Source organism: Teleopsis dalmanni, chromosome 2 (genome assembly GCF_002237135.1).
Source record: "Teleopsis dalmanni isolate 2A chromosome 2, ASM223713v2, whole genome shotgun sequence".
NCBI lineage: Eukaryota > Metazoa > Arthropoda > Insecta > Diptera > Diopsidae > Teleopsis > Teleopsis dalmanni.
In genome coordinates, this window is record NC_051847.1 from 63,657,986 (window position 1) to 63,678,399 (window position 20,414).

Here is a 20,414-nt window from a genome sequence, read left to right on the forward strand (position 1 = left end):
AAGACCAACCAGAAAATTAAACAAAATTCTGTTGTTCATTTGTGGATTGTTTCTTGTGCGAAGAATACAAAATTTTACTTAGTGAATATTATTTTGGAATAAACATTCTATCTGTTTATATTCAATAGAGACGGAAATATTTTTATTTATTTATTGTGGTTTTTATTATTATTGCAATATTATTGAACGATGGCTGAAGACCAGTAAGTGAAATTGAAATCAAATCAAATCAAATAATTTACTCTTATCTCAACAGTTTTAATCAATAAGTAGTAAAATTATTGTTATTCGCAGCAATAAACAAAAGATATAAACAAATATACCTTGATTAGTTACCAAGGTCCGAAAATACATATATTCGAATTTGTTTATTATTTGGAAGTGATATTACTTGCGATTTTTTATGAACAAACAAAAATGATAAACACAAATTGAACGCGTGTTCCAATTTTAGCTAATTTTAGTTGCTGATTAATTAAATTTGTTGAGCTAAAATTTCGCTTTGACTTTCAAAAGTCACTGATGAACCAGATTTGTTCAGATACATTTAAACTGCACCTGTTTTACATCGTCGAAAGATTGATTCTTCAAGAAAAACAGAGAGGTTTATAATAATTCATAAAAGTATTCATTTCGATCGGAACTATCATTAGACCCGACAACTAATTGTTTCAACTAATTAATAAAGGTATAGAGGTATATGTGTGTTAAAATAGACTACTTTGAAAGTTATTTTATTCAAAATGTTTTATTTTATTAAAATGTTTAAATAAATATTAGAACATATATAACAGTAAAACTAAGCAGATAAGAGATTAGTAATTACAGTGGTTCCTCAAAAAGATATTTGTCCTCATGGTAAAACATACCCTATAAAAGCAGTTGCTATTACTAAAAATAAAATAATTACTCCAATTATTCAAGTTTGTGTATATTTATAAGAAACACATATAAACACATATAAAAAAAAATGAAGCTTCATTAGCATGAAGACAGACTTAACCCTTTAATTTCCAAGCTTTATACAAACGGCTATCAAAAGTTTATTTGGTTATGTTTTTGATATTTTTTTGATGTCAGGAGCTAGATGAAGGATTTGTTAAGATTCTAAAAACAATAATACCAGCAAAACATATATATTCAAAAAAAAAAACACCCAAAGTGCAAATGAAGTTCCAAACCTCTAAGTTGGATTGGCTCATTAATAATAGATCCTGCCTGTGCTTAGAGTATAAAGTATTCTTGTATAGCAGCATCATAAAACCAATTTGGACACAAGTCCATATTAAAATACCATAAGGTATCCAGCTATTTGGTAATACTAGTGCTCCCAATACCAGCAAAAGATATTATATGTTCAAAAAAAAAAAAGATATATGTTCCAAAAAAAAAATACAAATGAAGCTCCAAGCCTTTAAGTTAGATTGACTCATTAATAACAGTTCTTCCCTGTGCATAGAATATAAAGTACTCTGGTACAACAGCATCATAAAACCAATATAGACTTATGGTACCCAGCTATTTAGTAATGCTAATGCCTCAAATATTGAAATTATCCAAAGAGCTCAAACAAAAATACTCAGAATAATCGTTAGTACCCCATAGTATATTAAAAATGAAACTATCCAGTGAGATCTACAAATTCCTTTAGTTAAAGCTAAGCTAAAATTGACCAATATAAGAAAAAAATACAATAAAAAGCTGACAGAACGTTACTCCATAAGCAAAGAATCTCTATCCACTACTTCCCGTCTAAAAAGAGCTGGCCATCTAAATATTAATTAAAATTCAATAACTTCAAGTAAAAACCCCACTCTTCTTTTTTGTAATCTGATAAAGCTGAACTGCTTTCTTAATAAACCACCTAACATTCACTCTAATGAAATTTAACCCATTGATTTAAGTGAGGTCCGTGGTATAAGGTTTACTTATTTTATTTTAAAGCATGGAATGTCCGCCATGCTCTTAATTTGATAAAGGAGATTATATTGTAAATATCTATGTTTTGGATATCCTTCAGACTCATTAAATTTGCGAACTTCTATTGTGGAAGTACTATCATGTAGTTCTTGGTGATTAACTCTTTGTTAGTATAAGTTGATTAACGCTTTTACCAAATCTTTGATAGTCTTGGGTAGGATGTTTTCTAAAAAATATATAACGGTTTTTGACGACTTAAAAGTGGTCAAAATGTTATATTTGTATGTGATAAAGTTTTTCATAAACCAAGGTGCGTTAAGTATGTATCTTAACGTTTTGGACTGATATCTTTGTAAAATAAAAATTTAAATGGCTAACTTAACCAAATAATTCAATTGAATGGATACACAATTTTGGTATAATGATCTAAATATTTTTGGAGCGTTGTTTTTGTAAAATATAGAAATTGCTGTACCCCACAGAATTTATTTTCATAAATCTGCACATATTTCATATTTCAATATGGATTGAAAATTTATTTTAAAAAATTAAAAACTTTTTTTTTCTCTATACTAATTTTTAATGTCTGCCAAAGTATGTATTATATGTAAAAAAAATTTATTATTTAAAAAAATTATTTATAACAATTTTTTATTTTATTAATGTTTAATAAAGGTTGATAATTTTAAAAAAATTATTTATAACAATTTTTTATTTTATTAATGAGTTTGAAAGGTTGATGGGGAAGAGAGAGTATGTCGATGAAAATTGGTTATTCATGGCTTGTCGGAAATAGACAAAGAAAACTAGAAAGTATCTAAATGAAATGAAGATAGACATTAAAAAGTTTTTAATAAAAACGTTTTAATAAATTATCATTAAGTTTGTTGTGTGGAAACTATTTTTGTAAACCAAACTTCTACACATTTTAATATTTTGTTATAACAAAAGCAAAACTTTCCATTTCCCATAATTAGAATTGCATTACGTATTCGTTAAGGAAACATTTTTCTTAATCTTTTATTTTATTTATAATATATCATTGTTCTTAACAACTTATTAGTAATTAAAAATTTTTATCTTATTTTTAAATCAGTTCCTAAGATCTGTTGGAATTGTTAGTCTTTTAATGTTTTTATTGATTTATTTATTACAAGATGAGCATTCATTTGGGATTATACGATTAGATTATCTTTGTTAAAATATATTAAGATTATAGCACTTAAGTGAAGGGACTATAAAGGATAAACTTAATAGTAGATATCATAATGACTCTATACGTGATACCTTATTTGCAGTTCGGGAAAATGTCGTACAAGTTTCTATCTATCTGTCACTTTTAAAAGTATACCAGTTTTCCAATTTAATATATAAACTTATTATTGCAATTATTTTCTCAGTTAGTAGTTGATTTTAGGTCATAATGCAGTCTAAAAAGAGAATATATAACAGGAATTAAAACATTTTTCTTAGTGTGCTTTTCAGCTGTTACATCTGGGTATGCAAACAAGTATTATTTTGTTTATATAATCCAACTCAGTTAAGGGATTTTTGCAGCGCGGAACTAATTTGTATAACGTGGTCCAAGGCTAAAAAAGTTCAATAGCTGGCTGTTTATCACAATATATAGTAATGCTCAATTTTCTTGAGACTTCTAAAGCATTCTATAGCAGAGATTTCAATAACATGTATTTCTACCTAAATAACTTTGTAAAAATTTCCAGCTAAATTGAAACTCGGTGCTTAGGTATGAGCACCAATTTTTCCATTTTAAGCCCTTGTACCAACAGTGGGCCGAGTTTACACATTTGAAGGTTCTATAAAAGCCATATTCTTACATTTTATTATTTTTGGACCTTAATACCATATATTACGGCAATAGTAATGATTTATCTCATCTATAGGTTAACATTGTTATTATTATTAATGGTAGAGATATGAAAGTTTTAAAAGTATGGGCGTTAGCAATCAGAAGAGCGAAGTTCATATTTTTTTTCACAATCTGGTAAATATTTTCTTTTTGTCTGTCTGTCAATCTTGATATGTAAAACTGATATAATTAAGTAAATTAAAAATTTTAAATCAGAAATGATTGTAGTATAATTTTAGAATATACTTCATTAAATATACTAAAGTTTGAATACATTACACTTGCTTAAACATAGTATCTCAGTAATTAAACATATTATCTAATGTACAATATATCTTAAAAATAATTACATTATTAAAAAACAATAACAATTGTTTTAATACTCATAGTAATAGATTCTTTCACTCTGTGTTATACTATTAAATGTATAAATTTAAATATATTAATTTTTAATAAGTATTGTTTAAGTCCACATCTGTGAAGCAATTCAGACTTTGCTTCGTACCGCTTTCATGTATTGCTCAGGTTCTGCATTATGAACATCTGTGCCTTTATTGTGTAACTTAGTCTGTTACCAAGTAGTTTCCATTAATAGAACTTATTTGAATAACATCTGAATTAAATATTATTATTGTTTCCATAAATACATGTATATTAAAATGTTTTTATTTAAATAATTGAACAAGTCACTTACTAATGAAAGCTAAAAAATGTGTTTGTTCATTTGATTTAATTATTTATAATTTCCAATTATTCCATGCTACAGCAGCACAATAAATTTCAGATATTTTTCTTTCATGCCTTAACGTGTACTATCTAATTGTAAAAGTCATTATTGATTATCTTCAAATAAAAATCAATATAGCAAATCAAGTAATTGTCAATTAAAAAGATTATTGTCATTTACAGTCTCTAAAAATGATCCAAGGTAAACATGTTTATCTTAATTTTTTCTAGAATCTAAATACACATACTATATATAGATGTATCTATACAATCATATGGGTCGTTTGACAATTTAGAAAAACTACTTGAATCCCTATTTAGAGATAAAACGTAATGAGGAAGAAAATCAAAAATAATTAAAAAAAAACATAAATAAAAATTAAAAACATTAAAAAATTACTATCCATCAATTATTTTTCAACATGACTTTACTATTCACTTTTGAAGACAATAGAAAAGCTGCAATCAATTAACTACAGATATTTCAGTATTTTATTTATTTATTATTTATAATTACTTAAAAATTACTGAATGGTATTTCAATACTGTCATAAGCGATAATTTTAAATATTTAAATTATGATTTCATTAGAATATCTTTTAGTAAGATACTTCTTGCATCTTCCCCGCTACCTATAATATAATCAACTCTTGTAGTTTTGAAATTTATTTTTTATAAAAGCATTCATCCTAAATTTGAAGATTGCTATTATTAAAAGTTTAAGCCTGAAATCCCCCAACAGCCGATACAGCGCCAGAAAAGTTCTATTGTATCAGTTTCACTATTGATTACACAAAGCCCCTTAAAACTTTGTGAATAAAATCTAGAACTAAATCTAGAGAAGAGTTCTTAATCTGTTTTTTGATGACAGAACTTCCATATAAAACAAATTTCTTCTAAGCGTTAATAAAGCTGGGCATTCACAAAGAAAATGCATGGTAGCTTCTTCACCTTCGAGGCATAATCTGAAAAATATGAAGATACCTACATCGGTTTGATGAGCTTAGTAATAAAATTCAAAGTTATTTATAATTTTTTTTCTTTTTTTGTGCGGATAGGTGGTTTGAAAATGCCTAACACATCGTCACTATGTCGTCAGAATAGTGTTATGCCCGGTTTGCACGGACTAATAACAATCCCCCTCATGTGCCAGACCGTTTCTATCCTGCAACTTGATTATAAAAACAAAACAATTTATTGAAGTATGAAAAATAAGTTAATATTTAATATTATATTAGTTAAATGCAGGTTTTTGTTGATACTGATGTAAACTGGAGTAGAAATATAAATTAACACCCAACGGAATTAAGTTAGATCCTTTGTGTTACAAAGAATATAACTAAACAGAAGACACTCAGTCGTTTGAATAATATTGTCTAAAATTGTCTACTTTTGGCGTAAATAAAAGTAGAACAATGACTAAATGTGCCTAAAGTTTTCATCTGATTCCAAGTATAAAGAACATTGTGCCTCCTCAGACAAAGCCTTCTTGTTGAAATGATAATCGTTCGCTAATCTACCAACACCCTTAGCTTTGTTCTACTAAAAAGGAAACGCTTTATCATGAGAATAAAGCTGTTCTTTTGCCTCGAGGTTACCTGGAATATCTCACTAAAAGCCACTTCTTTTGGTTACAAACTATTTATTTATTAAAAAATTTATTTTGTTTAACTTTTATTACCATAAGGACCCGGTCAACTTATCGACTAATTGATACGATTGTTGTTAGATTATCTGCGGACCATTATTTCTGTATAATCCAACATCCAACAAATCACATATTATTTGACCTAAAGATCAAATATTTCTAGTCAAATTCCCAATTAATTTCTGATTACACAGACATTATATCTAAGCCATACAATATTCAGAAGTCGTACCATCTAAATTTTACGAAGACTAATTAATTGAGGTGTGCATAATAATGATAAATTGAACAAATCAACGATGTTATATGTATAGAGCTGCAATTTGGTTATATGTCAACCATAGAGTGGTTTATAACATGCATACCTATGTACATACAAGTATGATAAGTATCTATTTAATAAGTGACTTTACCAAAACTAAGTTGGACATTAAAAATTCTTTGTTAATAAGAGTTTTAAACATTTGTATATTATATACATATATATTGATTTATATACATATAGTTCTATTACATAAATAGAGATCTATTACAACAGTAGTAGTATAAATAAGACAGTATGGCACCGTTTTTATGCTGAGCTTCTAATAAAAAACCATGCCATTTAATTGACAATTTAGTTAGATATTATGTCTTATTTTGATCTAGATATCTTATCAAATATATTTATATCAAATATATCTCTAATATTTTAAGGAAGAAGTGTTAAGACAGTTTGATGGGCAATCTCTAATAAGAAATCATGCCATTTTATTGACAATTCAGTGAGACATTATGTTTTATTAACAAAAATATATATATTTTAAAAATAAATATACATATTTTATAAAAATTTTTCTGTAACTCTTTATTATTTTGAGAGAATAGCTCACAATTTAGCCAGTTTGTTGAGAGGTCTTCAATGTAAAACGCTGATATTTTTTGACAATGCAATGAGGATTACGTCTTATTAACAAAAATAAATACATTTTAAAAATACAAATACTTTTTATTTCAAAGATACATATATGTATGTCTGTGTAACTCCCTGATATTTAAAGACAGAATATCAGAGACAATAAGCACTCTGATACAGAGACAATAAAACTTCCATAGCTTAGGTAGCACAATCTATAAACAATTTTAATGTGGTAACTCTAAAAAAAACCTTGCGAATTTATTAACAATTCAGGGTTCAATGAGACATTATATCTAATTTACAAAAATAATTTATTTTTAAAAGTAAACAATATAAGTACATACATACATATATTTATATAGCTTTGTATTCATTGAATGTGAAAACTGATTTATGAAGAATATATAATTTCAAAAGTTTTTTTTTCTAAGCTAATTTTAAAAATGATGTTAACTGCACTAATTTTAATTTATATAGCTACTTGGCAGCAACATTTATATACATACAATCCTCCTATCTTATATTTTCATATACATATATTTATTATATACATATAAATATTAGACTTTAACCTGATTTCAGAAATTAATTTTTTAAATTTTTAAATAATTTGTTAAAAACAAAAAAATTAAACGAATATAAAAATCACAATAAAAAAGACACCCACTAAATAAATGCAAAAAAAAAAACAAAACAGAAAATTAAACAAAGATCTCAGGAATAACTTAAGACAAAGGAAATTGTGTCAACGGCCTGCAATTATTTCGCTAATATTTTCCTCTTGTTTATGAAAATACGATTTAATAAAAATGAAAACAAAAAATGAAAAAAAATAAATAAATAAAATTAAATCCAGGACAAAACATATAAACCAAAATAATAATTTCAAATCAAATTTATTTGCAAAACAAAATAAAACACAACAAAACAAAAACGAAAAGCACCACGAAAACAAGAACAAAACGATCGAACGCAAGGTAAACAATACAAAAAGTGTTATGACGCTTTTCGTTTTTTGGTTTGCAATGAGTGGTAAACATAAGCAAAATAAAAGCAATTACACATTTGCAGCGGCAGCGGTGGTAGCTCCCAGTGTTTGTGCAGTGTTGTGCTGTATTGTGCTGTGCTGCTCATTGTTTTGCTGTACTCAAAAACCCGAAATCATCTTTTGCGTGCGTGATAATCACGTTGCTTTGGGATGCGTTATGCTTTTTACACATGTTCTGCACTACAGTCGGTAACTTATACAACTTACTTTCGCTGTAACTGCTATTAAGTAATTAATTTTGATAACTAGCTAAAAATAATAAGGATTCGAATAAAATTAAGTAATTTAATCAAAAATACAAATCAAAACATAAAAAAAATTTTATGTATAAAAAAGAAAACAAAAAAAGCTTTCTTCATAAAAACCAGCTTTGTTTTGAATATACATATTCATATTAATATACATACATAGTTATACATATTTATATTAATTTTATTTATTAGCAAAACAATTTTTGGTAAACGTGTCTTCTTACGCGTGTCGAAAATGAAAGAAGAAATTTATGTTTGTCAAAAAAAAAAAAACTACTTGGCACTCATTAAATAAAAACAATTTATTAATAATTTATGTTTTTGTTTACTTATCATGATTAATAAAAAATTTAATAGGTATTTTTTAAAAGTATTGGGTCATGGTATCCAGAACTTTTAAGTGATGCAAACTTTAAACAAATTTATTGTTAATGGTGAAATGAAAATTGTTTCCAAAGTGGCTACGTTTCCTCATGGTTCTTTCTTTATTATTTATTGAGATTTTTTTTATTTATTTCTTAGTTATATATTTTATTAAAAATCATTTCTTTCTTATGGCATGGAGGAAAGATTAGGTTGAAGTATGAAGTAAGGGCATTACACCTAAAACTCAGTTGAATTAAAAAATGAATGTGGCATATAATATAACAGATAATTTTTTTAAAACAATGTGCGGCTTTCTCATTTACCATAAAAATGGGAAAATAACTAATAACTGTATGTTTTTATTTTCTGTGAAAAACAAAATCTCTTTTGTTAGTATTTCTTTTATTTTATATGATGTCCTCAAAAATCATTGTATATGTAATTAACTTATCAAGTATAACCATAATCCTTTTTATTAACTGGCATCTAAAATACTTTCAATTCTGTTAGAAAGTAATATAACGATTTGGTTAGAAGTGAACTTAAGCATTTTGCATTTCTTACTAATTACAAGCAAGAATTCAGTTAGATATAAGCCAAAAAATTATACCGCTAATGTGTATATAGTACAGTGATCTATAATATATAGTCTTCTTTTGTCCCAATCGAACATATTTAGAATAATCCCTACATGCCGAATATATTTAAATTGTCGAACAACATAAAACTGCTGTTAAATTCATGGTGATTTTTTTATTATCCTGACAAAATGTCAAAAGTGTTATATATTAACCCCGGGTGTAATACAATTTATTTGAGATTAATCAATCGAATATGAAAACTGTACTAAAAATAAATCACGGATAAAGAAGTTACCCTAGAGAATTGCCAATCGAAAAATATATTTTTAATATTTGAGATTCTGCCAAATTGTTTAAATATAAACTATCTATTATTATAAATTGATTTAATTAATGCTTATTTATATATAAAAAACAAGTTTTGAAATAAATATATTAATATTGATAAAAAATATATGAGCATAATGTAAATTCGCATATATGAAACATAATGTGTACATCACACAATGTGTCTGCAATGCAGATTGAAGTTAGAAACCACTACACCTATTACAGTTGTCCTTTTTTGGTTTTTCTTTACTTACTTCACTAACGTTATGTATCTATTAAGTGCGCAGATATACATATTTATATATGTAAGTTTTGTATACTTTGTGCTTTTGAGCACGTTCTGTATAAGTGAATACATAAAATTTATATTCAAGAACAATCGTTTTATTTATGCGTAAGTAAACAAACAGAGAAAGAAAACAAAACAAAATTTCAACATAACAATTGCGTCTCAAACAAAATTTCGTTTGTGAGTTTTTACAAAACAATAACAAATAAGTTTGAACGACTTCAAAAATACTCTACAATTTTGCTATACGTATATATACGTCTCTTTGAAGCAAAATTTCACAAGTGTTTTTTCGGTTTTCCATCTGACTTTCATTCAATCCATGTGGCACCCATTTTCCACATTTTTAGATCTTTCCCATAGCTTTTAAACGGTCAGAAATTGTTTGTTGTGCAACATTTAACATTTCTGCCACTTGCTTTTGACCCAAAGTGTCATCTCCATCCAATATCGTTTGCAATTCGGCGTCTTCAAACTTTTTTGGCGGTCTTCCACGTTCTTCATTTCTCACATCAAAATCATTATTTCTGAACCGTTGAAACCATCTTTTGCATGTTGCTTCTGCTTAATAGTACTGAGCGAATGGATGAGTTTTACAAGTTCTAAATAAGCCTCGTCTTCATCGATACAATAACATTTTATAAAAAAAGTTTTTTAATTATTTATTCTTAATTAAGAGCAATAATAATTACAGTTCATAATACCCTTATAAATTAGAAGTTAGTCAAATTTTATAATTTCAATCACAAAAAATTGTTTATATGTTTATGATTGCACTCTTTTTTATATTTTTTTTACAGAACAATCATTAATTTCATATTTTAATATGTTATATATCTGTAAGTGCTTCTCTTTAAAGAGGTACTCTATACCACAATTATATAGTGAAATATAATACTAGTATTGTATTAAACAAACAGCAGTGAATTACAATAAATGAGTTTCAAGTGATTCAAGTGATCAAGTGAATTCAAGTGATCAAAAATAAAATTTTTTTTCGTATTCATCTGTTGGGACCTCTCTATTAAAAAAGTAATTTGTTTCATGATATTTTTTTTAATTGTTAAAATTAATAATTTTTCTTTAGTATAAAATTTATTATATCATCATTTACTTGCTGGGACTTCAATTCGCTCGCTTCTGGACTTTCATAAACTCGTTAACTAATTTGGTAATAATTGTAGACAAAAATATAAAAATTAATATTCTATATTCTGGATCGCCGTAAACTCACTAACTAATTTGTTGTTATTTTAAGACAATAATAATGAAATTTAAAACTCAATTTACAAACTCTTATAAGTTTTAAGGAAAAAATTATTTAGCTGAATAAGGCTATATCTGCTGGTTTACTTTCTCGTTAGTTAAGAACTATATAGATAAAAATATAAAACAATCCAAAATCATATAATTTGAATTTAAAAAAAAATTTAAGTATATTAACATATATGCATTGGTTTTTTAACAACGTCATCTCAACAAAAATAAATAAACAATCAACACTATAAAATATATAATATATATAGCACTCAAACTGCCTCCCGACTAACATGCGTCTATTACGTGAAATTTTGTAGTCACCGCATCAACAACATATGAATATCTATGTAATCATATGTATAAAAATAAACCTACACATGTTTTTGTTTTCTAAAGAACTTGACAAGCTTTCTCAATACTGTAGCGCTCGTAAGCGTTCTTTTCGTGTTCTTATTTAAGCTTTTAACTTTGCTGTTCCTGTATTGCCTCAACATTTTCAGTTGTTAAACAACAGCAGCAGTGAGTGGACGTTTTTTGTGAGACTTTGAAGACTTTAAAGTGTACAAATCAATAGTTTGAAAGTAGTTACAGTGAAGTGTTTTCTAATTAAAAAAAAAATTATTACTTTATGCAATAACATATATACAAATATCTTCACATTGAAGTTCTTTTAAAAATTTTGTGATTTTTAAATTTGAAAAAATACACTTAAAACAAAAACAAAAAATAAAAACTTAAATACAAATAAATAATTATAAATGCAATTAAAAAGAATTAATTTAACTAAACAAATAAATTAAAAGATTTACATATTGTTTTATTCATGCAAATTTAATTAATTAAATTAAAATGCCGGTGGATATAATAGATACGAGGTAATAGCTGCTTTAGTAATTTATTCCAAAATAAATGTATATTTAATTGCTTTGTGTATAACCTTGATTAAAAAGTAGTAACAAATAAAGCACTTTTAAGTCTGCCACAAACAAAGAAGTAATTAAGTTAATTTATTCATGATCCAGGAGTCGCCGTAAATAATCCCTTCCTTTCTTAATATAAAATTAATATCAAACAAACATGCCATTTTCGAAACGACAAACGCTCGTATTGACTTGATGTCCTGGTGAATAATTATGGTCCTTAGGGTAGATTGATAAACTACAGGGACATAGGCTCCCAGTTGAAAGGAATACTGCGGCCATAATAAATCGCTTCTACTAATAGTCATTACGGTAGCATAAAAAGAAAAACAGAAATAATTAGTTTGTGTACCTTTTCCGTCAAACCTAATAAAAACTGATTAATTTCCAAAAAACCTGCTTATAACATTAAGTATAGTTATAAAACTTGTTCAAATGTAACTTTCACATATATATATATATATTAGAAAATACATTTACGAAGTACTTTCTTTGAAAGTATTAAAAAAATAAATTCCATGAAGTTAATTAAGATATTAATTAATGCTCAAGTACATGTGTGAATAAGCTGAACAGAATGAAAAAGAAATATATCTTGATATGACTAAAAGCTGTCCTAATCTCACTTAAGCATGAGTTACGTCGAAGTTACTCTAATACTTGGACACAGATGTATATCCAAGCCAATGAAAACATACAAGTATTAAACATTAAAAAAATGCATGTATGGATATAACTAGATGCATCCATCATTGGGTGCTTGCCAAAAACGGCTAAAAGGGTTTTAAACATAAATTACATAATTAGGCTTTTATGTGCTATGATAAAAAAAAATCGATTTCGAATAAAAGATTATGGCTGACTATTGGGTTCTTTTGGGGATTCTTGTGGCTAACCTATGAGTGATAAAGAATATTTTGTTTTAATTCAGTTGAATTAAATTTTCGATAGACTATAAGGTTTGTCCAGAGCTGTTTGAGGTAAATTTGTTTACATTTTTAAAATTTTAAACTAAAATTCATGCATTTTTAAAATAGGTTACTGCAAGTGGAACTAAGTTGCGGTCAAATTTATTATATAGTTTTTATTTTATAAATTTGTTCTATACAGGTAAAAACGTAAAGACCTGCATATGTTATATACGTCTCTACCATGTTCGATTTATATATATATGTATATATATATATATATATATAGGTCTCCCCGCATGGAATTAAACTAAAAGTCATGCATTCTTAAAATAGGTTACTGCAAGTGGAAGCATGTTCGATTTCTACAAGAAACTCTTTGTACATATATATATATATAGATATGCAGGTCTCTATATATATATATACATGTTTATGCCTCCGCATGGGCTTAAACTAAAATTCATGCATTCTTAAAATAGGTTACTGCAAGTGGAACTAAGTTACGGTCAAATTTAGTATATAATTGGACAATAAAAATCTTATAAAACTAAATAAAAATTAAAACTAAAAAAAAAGATCATTATTTAATAACTGACCAATTAGCCCGTGAAAAAATTATTTTTAAAAAATTTCTTTTAGTCATTAAAGCATTTAATTAATATGTTTGTTCTATAAAGTTAAAAACGCAGAGACCTGCATATGTACGTCTATAGAAGCATGTTCGGTTTCTGCAAGAAATTCTTTGTATATATAACAAAAATGTTATTGGGGATATCTGGTCATATTTTGACTCGTTAAATAGTTTTTGCCGGTCAATTCGGTTTTTAAACCGATTAAAGTCAAGTTAACAAATTTTAACTCTTTGAAGATCAGTAGCAAAACACACAGCCTTCGCTACAACTTCTTCGATGTCTGATATACTGCGTTATAACTACCTAAATAAACTTATTATGTCATTAACATACTTTTTGCAGGAAGAATACATTAATATATCCTTTATTATGTGTAGAAAGATAAGAGATAATGCATCACAATACAAGATCTTTTTTATCGATTTCGATTTGTAGATATAAGAAATATTTCAACCATTATAATGTTATAATATAAAAAGTATTATTATACTTAGAATATATCAGGTCAAACAATACATAAAGGACAGAGCCCAGAAGCTATATGCAAAAACCGATAGGCTGGCTGCCCCACTTAGCACTATCTTATCTCAGAGTAATCATTAACCACACGGGGCGGTACGCAGATCTTAGATCAGTCATTAAATAATCACGAAGCTTATGAGGTATACACAAATTAGTCAGTGAGATGGGTGGGACTCTGCAGAAACCCCCCAGCTATCAAAGAGTAAAACTGACTAGATGCATTAACTCGGAAAGGCTCAAAATAATAATAATAATAATAATAATCTGCTTATAATAAAGTACATATATATATGAGAAGGATATAATATTTATACAACACTTTATTATTTAATGAATATTAAAATACGATTTTTTAAATATATAAACTTAAACACTGACTGGGGTTTGCATTCTTTGTTAGAATTACTTCACTCATACGAGAATTATTGTAAATTGTTTAAAATTCTAATACAATAAAAAAATCTAAGATATTATTAATTTATTATCGGTACTGGAAGTAAAAATAGATTCAACAAGTTTGTTTTCGAATAACAAACATAAACGCTTATTCAATTGATTAAAGCGATTATTTCATATTATTTTTTTATTCAATAGTTTTTTATGAGCAAATTAAAATTGTTTATATATATTTATACATAATTGTTTTCAATACAAATATATGTAGATATATATTTATCTTATTTATTTATTTGACCTTGCTTCCTTGATATTCATGAAGTTTTCGTAAGCGCGCATAAAGAATTTTCAAAACAATTTTTTTTTATAATAAAATTGTTGGCAATTAATGATTTTGTTTGGAATTTTAAAAACAAAATTTAATTAAATTTTATTCTAAAAAATACACACAATATGCAAGTATTTAACTGAAAACTTAAGTACACAAAATCCATTGTTATTTTTCGCTTTTATGTATTTTTGTAGAAATACCAGAGCTTCATTGATTAAACAAACTCAAATATATGTCTGTATGTATGTATATATGTAAGCATATGTGTGTTAATGTAAATGTTTTGAAATCATTAGTAAAAATTAGAACAAAATGTCAAAACAAATATTTGCTTATACGATAAGTATTTATGTTGATTTTTATACAAAACTAATATGTATTTATATCTCTTTTCTATTTGCAGAACTACGAACAGTTTGTTCACACTTAACCAAGAAGATATATCTTCATCCCCTTTTATCTTACCTCCTACAAGCAAATCCTGCAGCATGAACAAACTCTGCCGTCAAGTGTCAATTGAATCACCTGGACCAGTTGCAAAGAACTGTGTCTTCAACTTCTATGTACCCATTGAAGATACACCACCTATGGGTGCTCGGATTAAAATTGTATGTGCTGGTGCTTGTTATAGGCGTCGAGATCGTGCAGCATCTCTAACAAGTATGTCATCCGTTTCATCTGACCTTAGCGATTATTGCCCTTCGATAACAACACAAACATCACCAGCACATCAAGGTATACGTGAGGGTTCTCTATTTCCTGGTTTCGAAGTAGCTGGCGTTATTGAATCATTAGGTTCAGAAATAACAGAAGCCAATAATTGTGGTCTACAAATTGGACAACGTGTAATAGTCTATCCATTTGATGAAGCCCCAGCGGGTTATGCCGAATTAATGGTAGTACCAGATCTCAAAAATATTGTTCCAATACCAGATAGTTTACCAATAAGTGTAGCTGCCATGCTACCAACAGGTGCTCTTTTAGCAATGAATGCTGTATTCAAAGCGCATGCCATTGTCACAGAAATGCTTAAGAAGCGTTCAGCTGAACAAAATAATAAAAAATGTAAAATTCTAATTGTCGGGACTGGTGGTCTTGCTCTATGGGCTGTACGTATCGCTTCCTATCATTTTGCTTCAACTGGAGCAAATAATTTTATTGATGTAACAGTTGCTAGTCTAAGAGATGAAGGATTCCGTTTAGCAACAGAAATTAAAGAGTATGTTTTTTGAAATATATATAAAATAGTTCATAATTTTATTTTAAATCTATTTAATATTTACAGTGTTAGTGTAGTTCAATGGAACGAATGCCTCTACGAACCTCAACTAATAGAACGTACAAAAGATGTTTGTGGTGGTCCTGTTGACGTAGTTATTGATTTTGGCACAACTTCTAGAAGTCTGCACCGCTCAATGCACTGTCTCTCCAAGGTATATAATTATTAATTTGATTTTTTTTGTGTTTCATTATTTTTATACATATCATAAGAAGATATGTTGGGATATTTTTTTGTACAAGTATGCGGTATTACAAATTTACATATTTTACATTTCGTCAGTACATGACAAGAATTTTAAAAAACTTCAATATATTTTGGTGCAATTATTAAAAGAGATTTAAGACTAGAAAAAATCTTAAGATTATTATAACGTGCCTACTCTTTTAATCTTAGTCTTGTGTTCCGAGAGTCTGGCTGCCGTCAGTATCTATATATACTTCGGAAGACACCTTTCAATAGATCATAATATTTAATAATCATTTTTATTAATTCAAAAATTTATATTTACATTTAAAGTTTCTAATCTTTATTTAAAAAAGATTAGAAATGCATATAAATTTAGAAAAAATAGAATGCATCAGCCTTGAAAATCTAAATTGTTTTTTTTTAACTATCTTTACATTTTTATGGAATCTTTTATCAAAGCAGAATTCCTGCTTAAATTTCAACATCAAAGTCATTAGACATCATCTTATATTATCTAGTGACTATTAAAACTTTTCAATTTTTTTTAACTTAACCAAAATATGAACTGAGTTTAATTTTCCCCCTACCGCCGATCTAAAGGGACCCTAACCCTAAGGGGTATTGGCCCATTATGTTACCATATAAGGGAAAATTTAGATAATTGAAAATCACCTTATCCTTTATTAAAAAGTTTAGTAGAGAAAGAACTCTGCAATGTTATGCAGGATGCTAACAGTATACCCATATTATTTAAATGTTCCAAATGATTTTCTGAAGCACCCAGTCTCGCTAGCTTATCTACTTTGCAATTTCTAAACATTCACACCCTTCCAATCTATTTAAATTGCTTTCCTTTTATGGTTGTAGGGTTTCTCATCCATACATCCAATAGTAGCTTCTCAATACGACCTTCATCTTCACATATTTTCCTAATCATAATAAAAATAATACTGAAACTAAATAAATATTAAACAATTTATATATTGATTTTTCAGGGTGGTGTTGTACTTATTAGTGATGAAGTTGCCGAAAAATTAATGCCGAAATTCTCACGCTTATCTAATGAATATCAACAAGAGATTATACCAATATCGAACGGTTCAGTAAATCAATTACATGATTTAGTTACATTAGTTGCTAATAAAAGTGTAAGTAGTAAAAACTTAAAATTTGCATCTTGAAATGTGTATATTAATATATATATATATTCTTTTTTTAAATTTAGATTGAACCTCCTCCACATTCGGTTTTCCCATGTGAACAAGCTGCAGAAGTTATACAAAAGTTGTGCAATTCAGAAATTCCTGGACGTGCCATATTACGTTTCCACGATATTGAATAAGCATTTAAAAAATATTTAAGTAAAACTTAAGTTTAATTATTGTATTCATAACCAAAATATCTATCACTTAAATGATTTTGCATATTAGTATTGAGCATTTTGATATACTCAAAATTAAGGTAAATAATTCGAGCAGGTGCGATGTTATCTCATTGATTGTTAGTACTAAACTAGTTTAAAACACTAAATTGTTTTTTCGCTTCTATGTTAGATCGCACCTACACTTAATTGAACTTTAAGTTTAGTTTGATACAATTGAATAGGTATTTAACAATTAATTTTTATATTTATTTTTTTATTTTTTATTGTATATAAAATATATATTATATATATATATATATATATATTATGTATTAAAAAAAATTTTTTTTGGCTTTATTTATGCATTAGCATTAACTTTATTATCATTTTTTCTACTGCTTTTAATATATGTAAGATGTATAAGAATAGTCGTTATATATTGTTTATTCCAATATAAACATTTTAAGATATGAAATAATTAGATATGTAATAATTTTTTATATTTAAATTTTTATTTTATTTTTATTTATAAGCGCAATTCACATTTTTTTAAAATAATTCTTATAGCATTTATGAAGAATCTTGAAAGTTTTGTTATTGTTTTTTTATATTATTTCAAGACAATAATTCAAATAATATCATGACTACATAATTCATATATTTCAATTCTATGTTTTAATAATAATAAATAAAAAAATAGTTTTTATTATAACAAAAAAAAAATTTATGTCAGTGAATTTTAAGAAAGAAAAATTTAAATGTTTCATTATACTTTATTGTTATTGCGAGTAGTATTTCGCTCTTTATATATAAATTAAATGTTATTTATCTTTGCGGAATTCTAAAAAGAAATTCTTTTATAAACTATTACAAACACCTCAAAATCAATGTATGTTTAAGGCAAAGATGTGTAAAATAAAAACGTAATTTGCATATATAATCCATTTTATATTGTTGTTTTATTTAGTAATTTATACAGTGGGCGCTTACAAAAACTCTACGATTAAAATGAAAAAAAAAATTGTTGTTGTAGTTCACTATTGTTCGAAACCTCTCTATTAAATACAATAAATACAAGCAACATTAAAATGCAATTTAAAATTTTGAACATATAATAATAAAAACTTGCTTATGTATATAAATATATATATTAAAATATAAAGCACAATTAATTATTAAACAATTTAGTGTTTACTAATATAGGGAATAAGGGATTCATTGCTACAATAAGCCACAAGGATGTCTACACTACCAAGCATATTAATAGCATTTATACTAACAACAACCACGGTTACGCTACTACCAGTCAAACCTGACATTTGTATGACAGCTAGCATAAAATTTTATTAAATATCATTTTTAAATTCTTCATGGTTTTTTAACAGAGACAGAATACATGTCTTTTTTTTATGTTTTTGGCACACACTTCGCAAAATTTATCACCAAACGCGCCTAAAGATAAACTTCAATAATTTGCATCTAATTGTATTTAATAGTTAGGATGCAATACAAGTGAATATACATACGTAAGTCCTTTATTTCGAAAAGGCGTTTAATACCATGATTCTTAGTATGGGTTATGGTACACGATTCTTAGTATGGTACGATTTATGAAACATTCATTACAAAAGCAACAAACTTAACATAAAATTCCAATATTCTATTTTATAATGTAGGTTCATAGCATTAATAACGATTATAAATATTGGGTTTCAAGAACGAACGGATCGACGTTCTGTTCTTATCACGCGAAGAAATAAAAATAATTTTACGACATTTTAAGAAATTAAGAGAGTTCTTAAATTGTTACGTGTAGGTATACCATCGATATCATCGTCAATTTCTTCTGATGGAATCAAAGTATTTGAGCGACATTCAGCGTCAGAATTTCCAACATACATATCTGTGGTGAGATCACTAATGTATTCTGATGTTTTATATGAATATTTATGATGTTTTATGAATATCACTTTTGAAATTGCTTGCACTGTTCCTATGTCTATATGGTTCAGAATTTTAAATTTTTGCTTAAGAATTAACAAGGTTTGCTCTATAAACAATCTTGTCGAGTTTAAGCAATAATTAAATTTTTTTTCATCTACACTGAGGTATCCGTTGTCCCTGTACGGAACCATCACAAATTTTGAGAGAGGGTAAGTAGAATCACCTAAAATTACTGCATTTGGTGCTAGTTTTACTTTTCCTTTAGCTATTGCTTTGAAAATTAGGCTGTTTTTCCACACATTTGCGGCATGACAACTGCCTGTATTTCCAATAAAAACATCCAAAAAGCGTAACTTGCTATCGCAAATGGCCTTAGATATTTAAATAGTTAACGCAAATCAAAATAAAGTGAAACTCAAATACTAACCTCCATAAAAATCGAGTTATGAACGACCCATTCGAAAATAACTGTGAAAAATATCATCAGAATATTGTTCTATTACATTAAAATATTCACAAATTTTTGGAATTTTCGTAAACTCCAAACATAGAGTTTGCAACAAAATTCTTCTCTTCTTTATTCTACTAAAAATTATAGCAAACTGAAATTATAGAAATGAAATTTTCTTATTAATAATGATTATTGCTAATTAGTTTAAGTAGACTAGGTGCAATTTCAATAAAATAAAAAAAATTAATAATGATTAATTAAAAAACATAATTTATAATATACAGAATGC

At 26.9% G+C, this 20,414-nt stretch overlaps 1 protein-coding gene across 2 annotated transcripts; it reads left to right on the forward strand.

Annotated features, from left to right (window-relative positions):
* Positions 1-31: 31 nt before the first annotated feature.
* On the forward strand, positions 32-17,980 carry LOC119681246 (zinc-type alcohol dehydrogenase-like protein C1773.06c). 2 transcript variants are annotated; one of them, XM_038094377.1, is made up of 5 exons: positions 32-203; positions 15,303-16,118; positions 16,185-16,332; positions 17,363-17,515; positions 17,593-17,980. In XM_038094377.1, the coding sequence occupies exons 1-5, from the start codon at positions 190-192 to the stop codon at positions 17,707-17,709; spliced, it is 1,248 nt and encodes a 415-aa protein (XP_037950305.1). In that variant the 5' UTR covers positions 32-189; the 3' UTR covers positions 17,710-17,980. The 2 variants fall into 2 exon arrangements, with proteins under 2 accessions (XP_037950305.1, XP_037950304.1); XM_038094376.1 differs by lacking the exon at positions 32-203 and adding an exon at positions 11,966-12,062.
* The last annotated feature ends 2,434 nt before the right edge of the window (positions 17,981-20,414 follow it).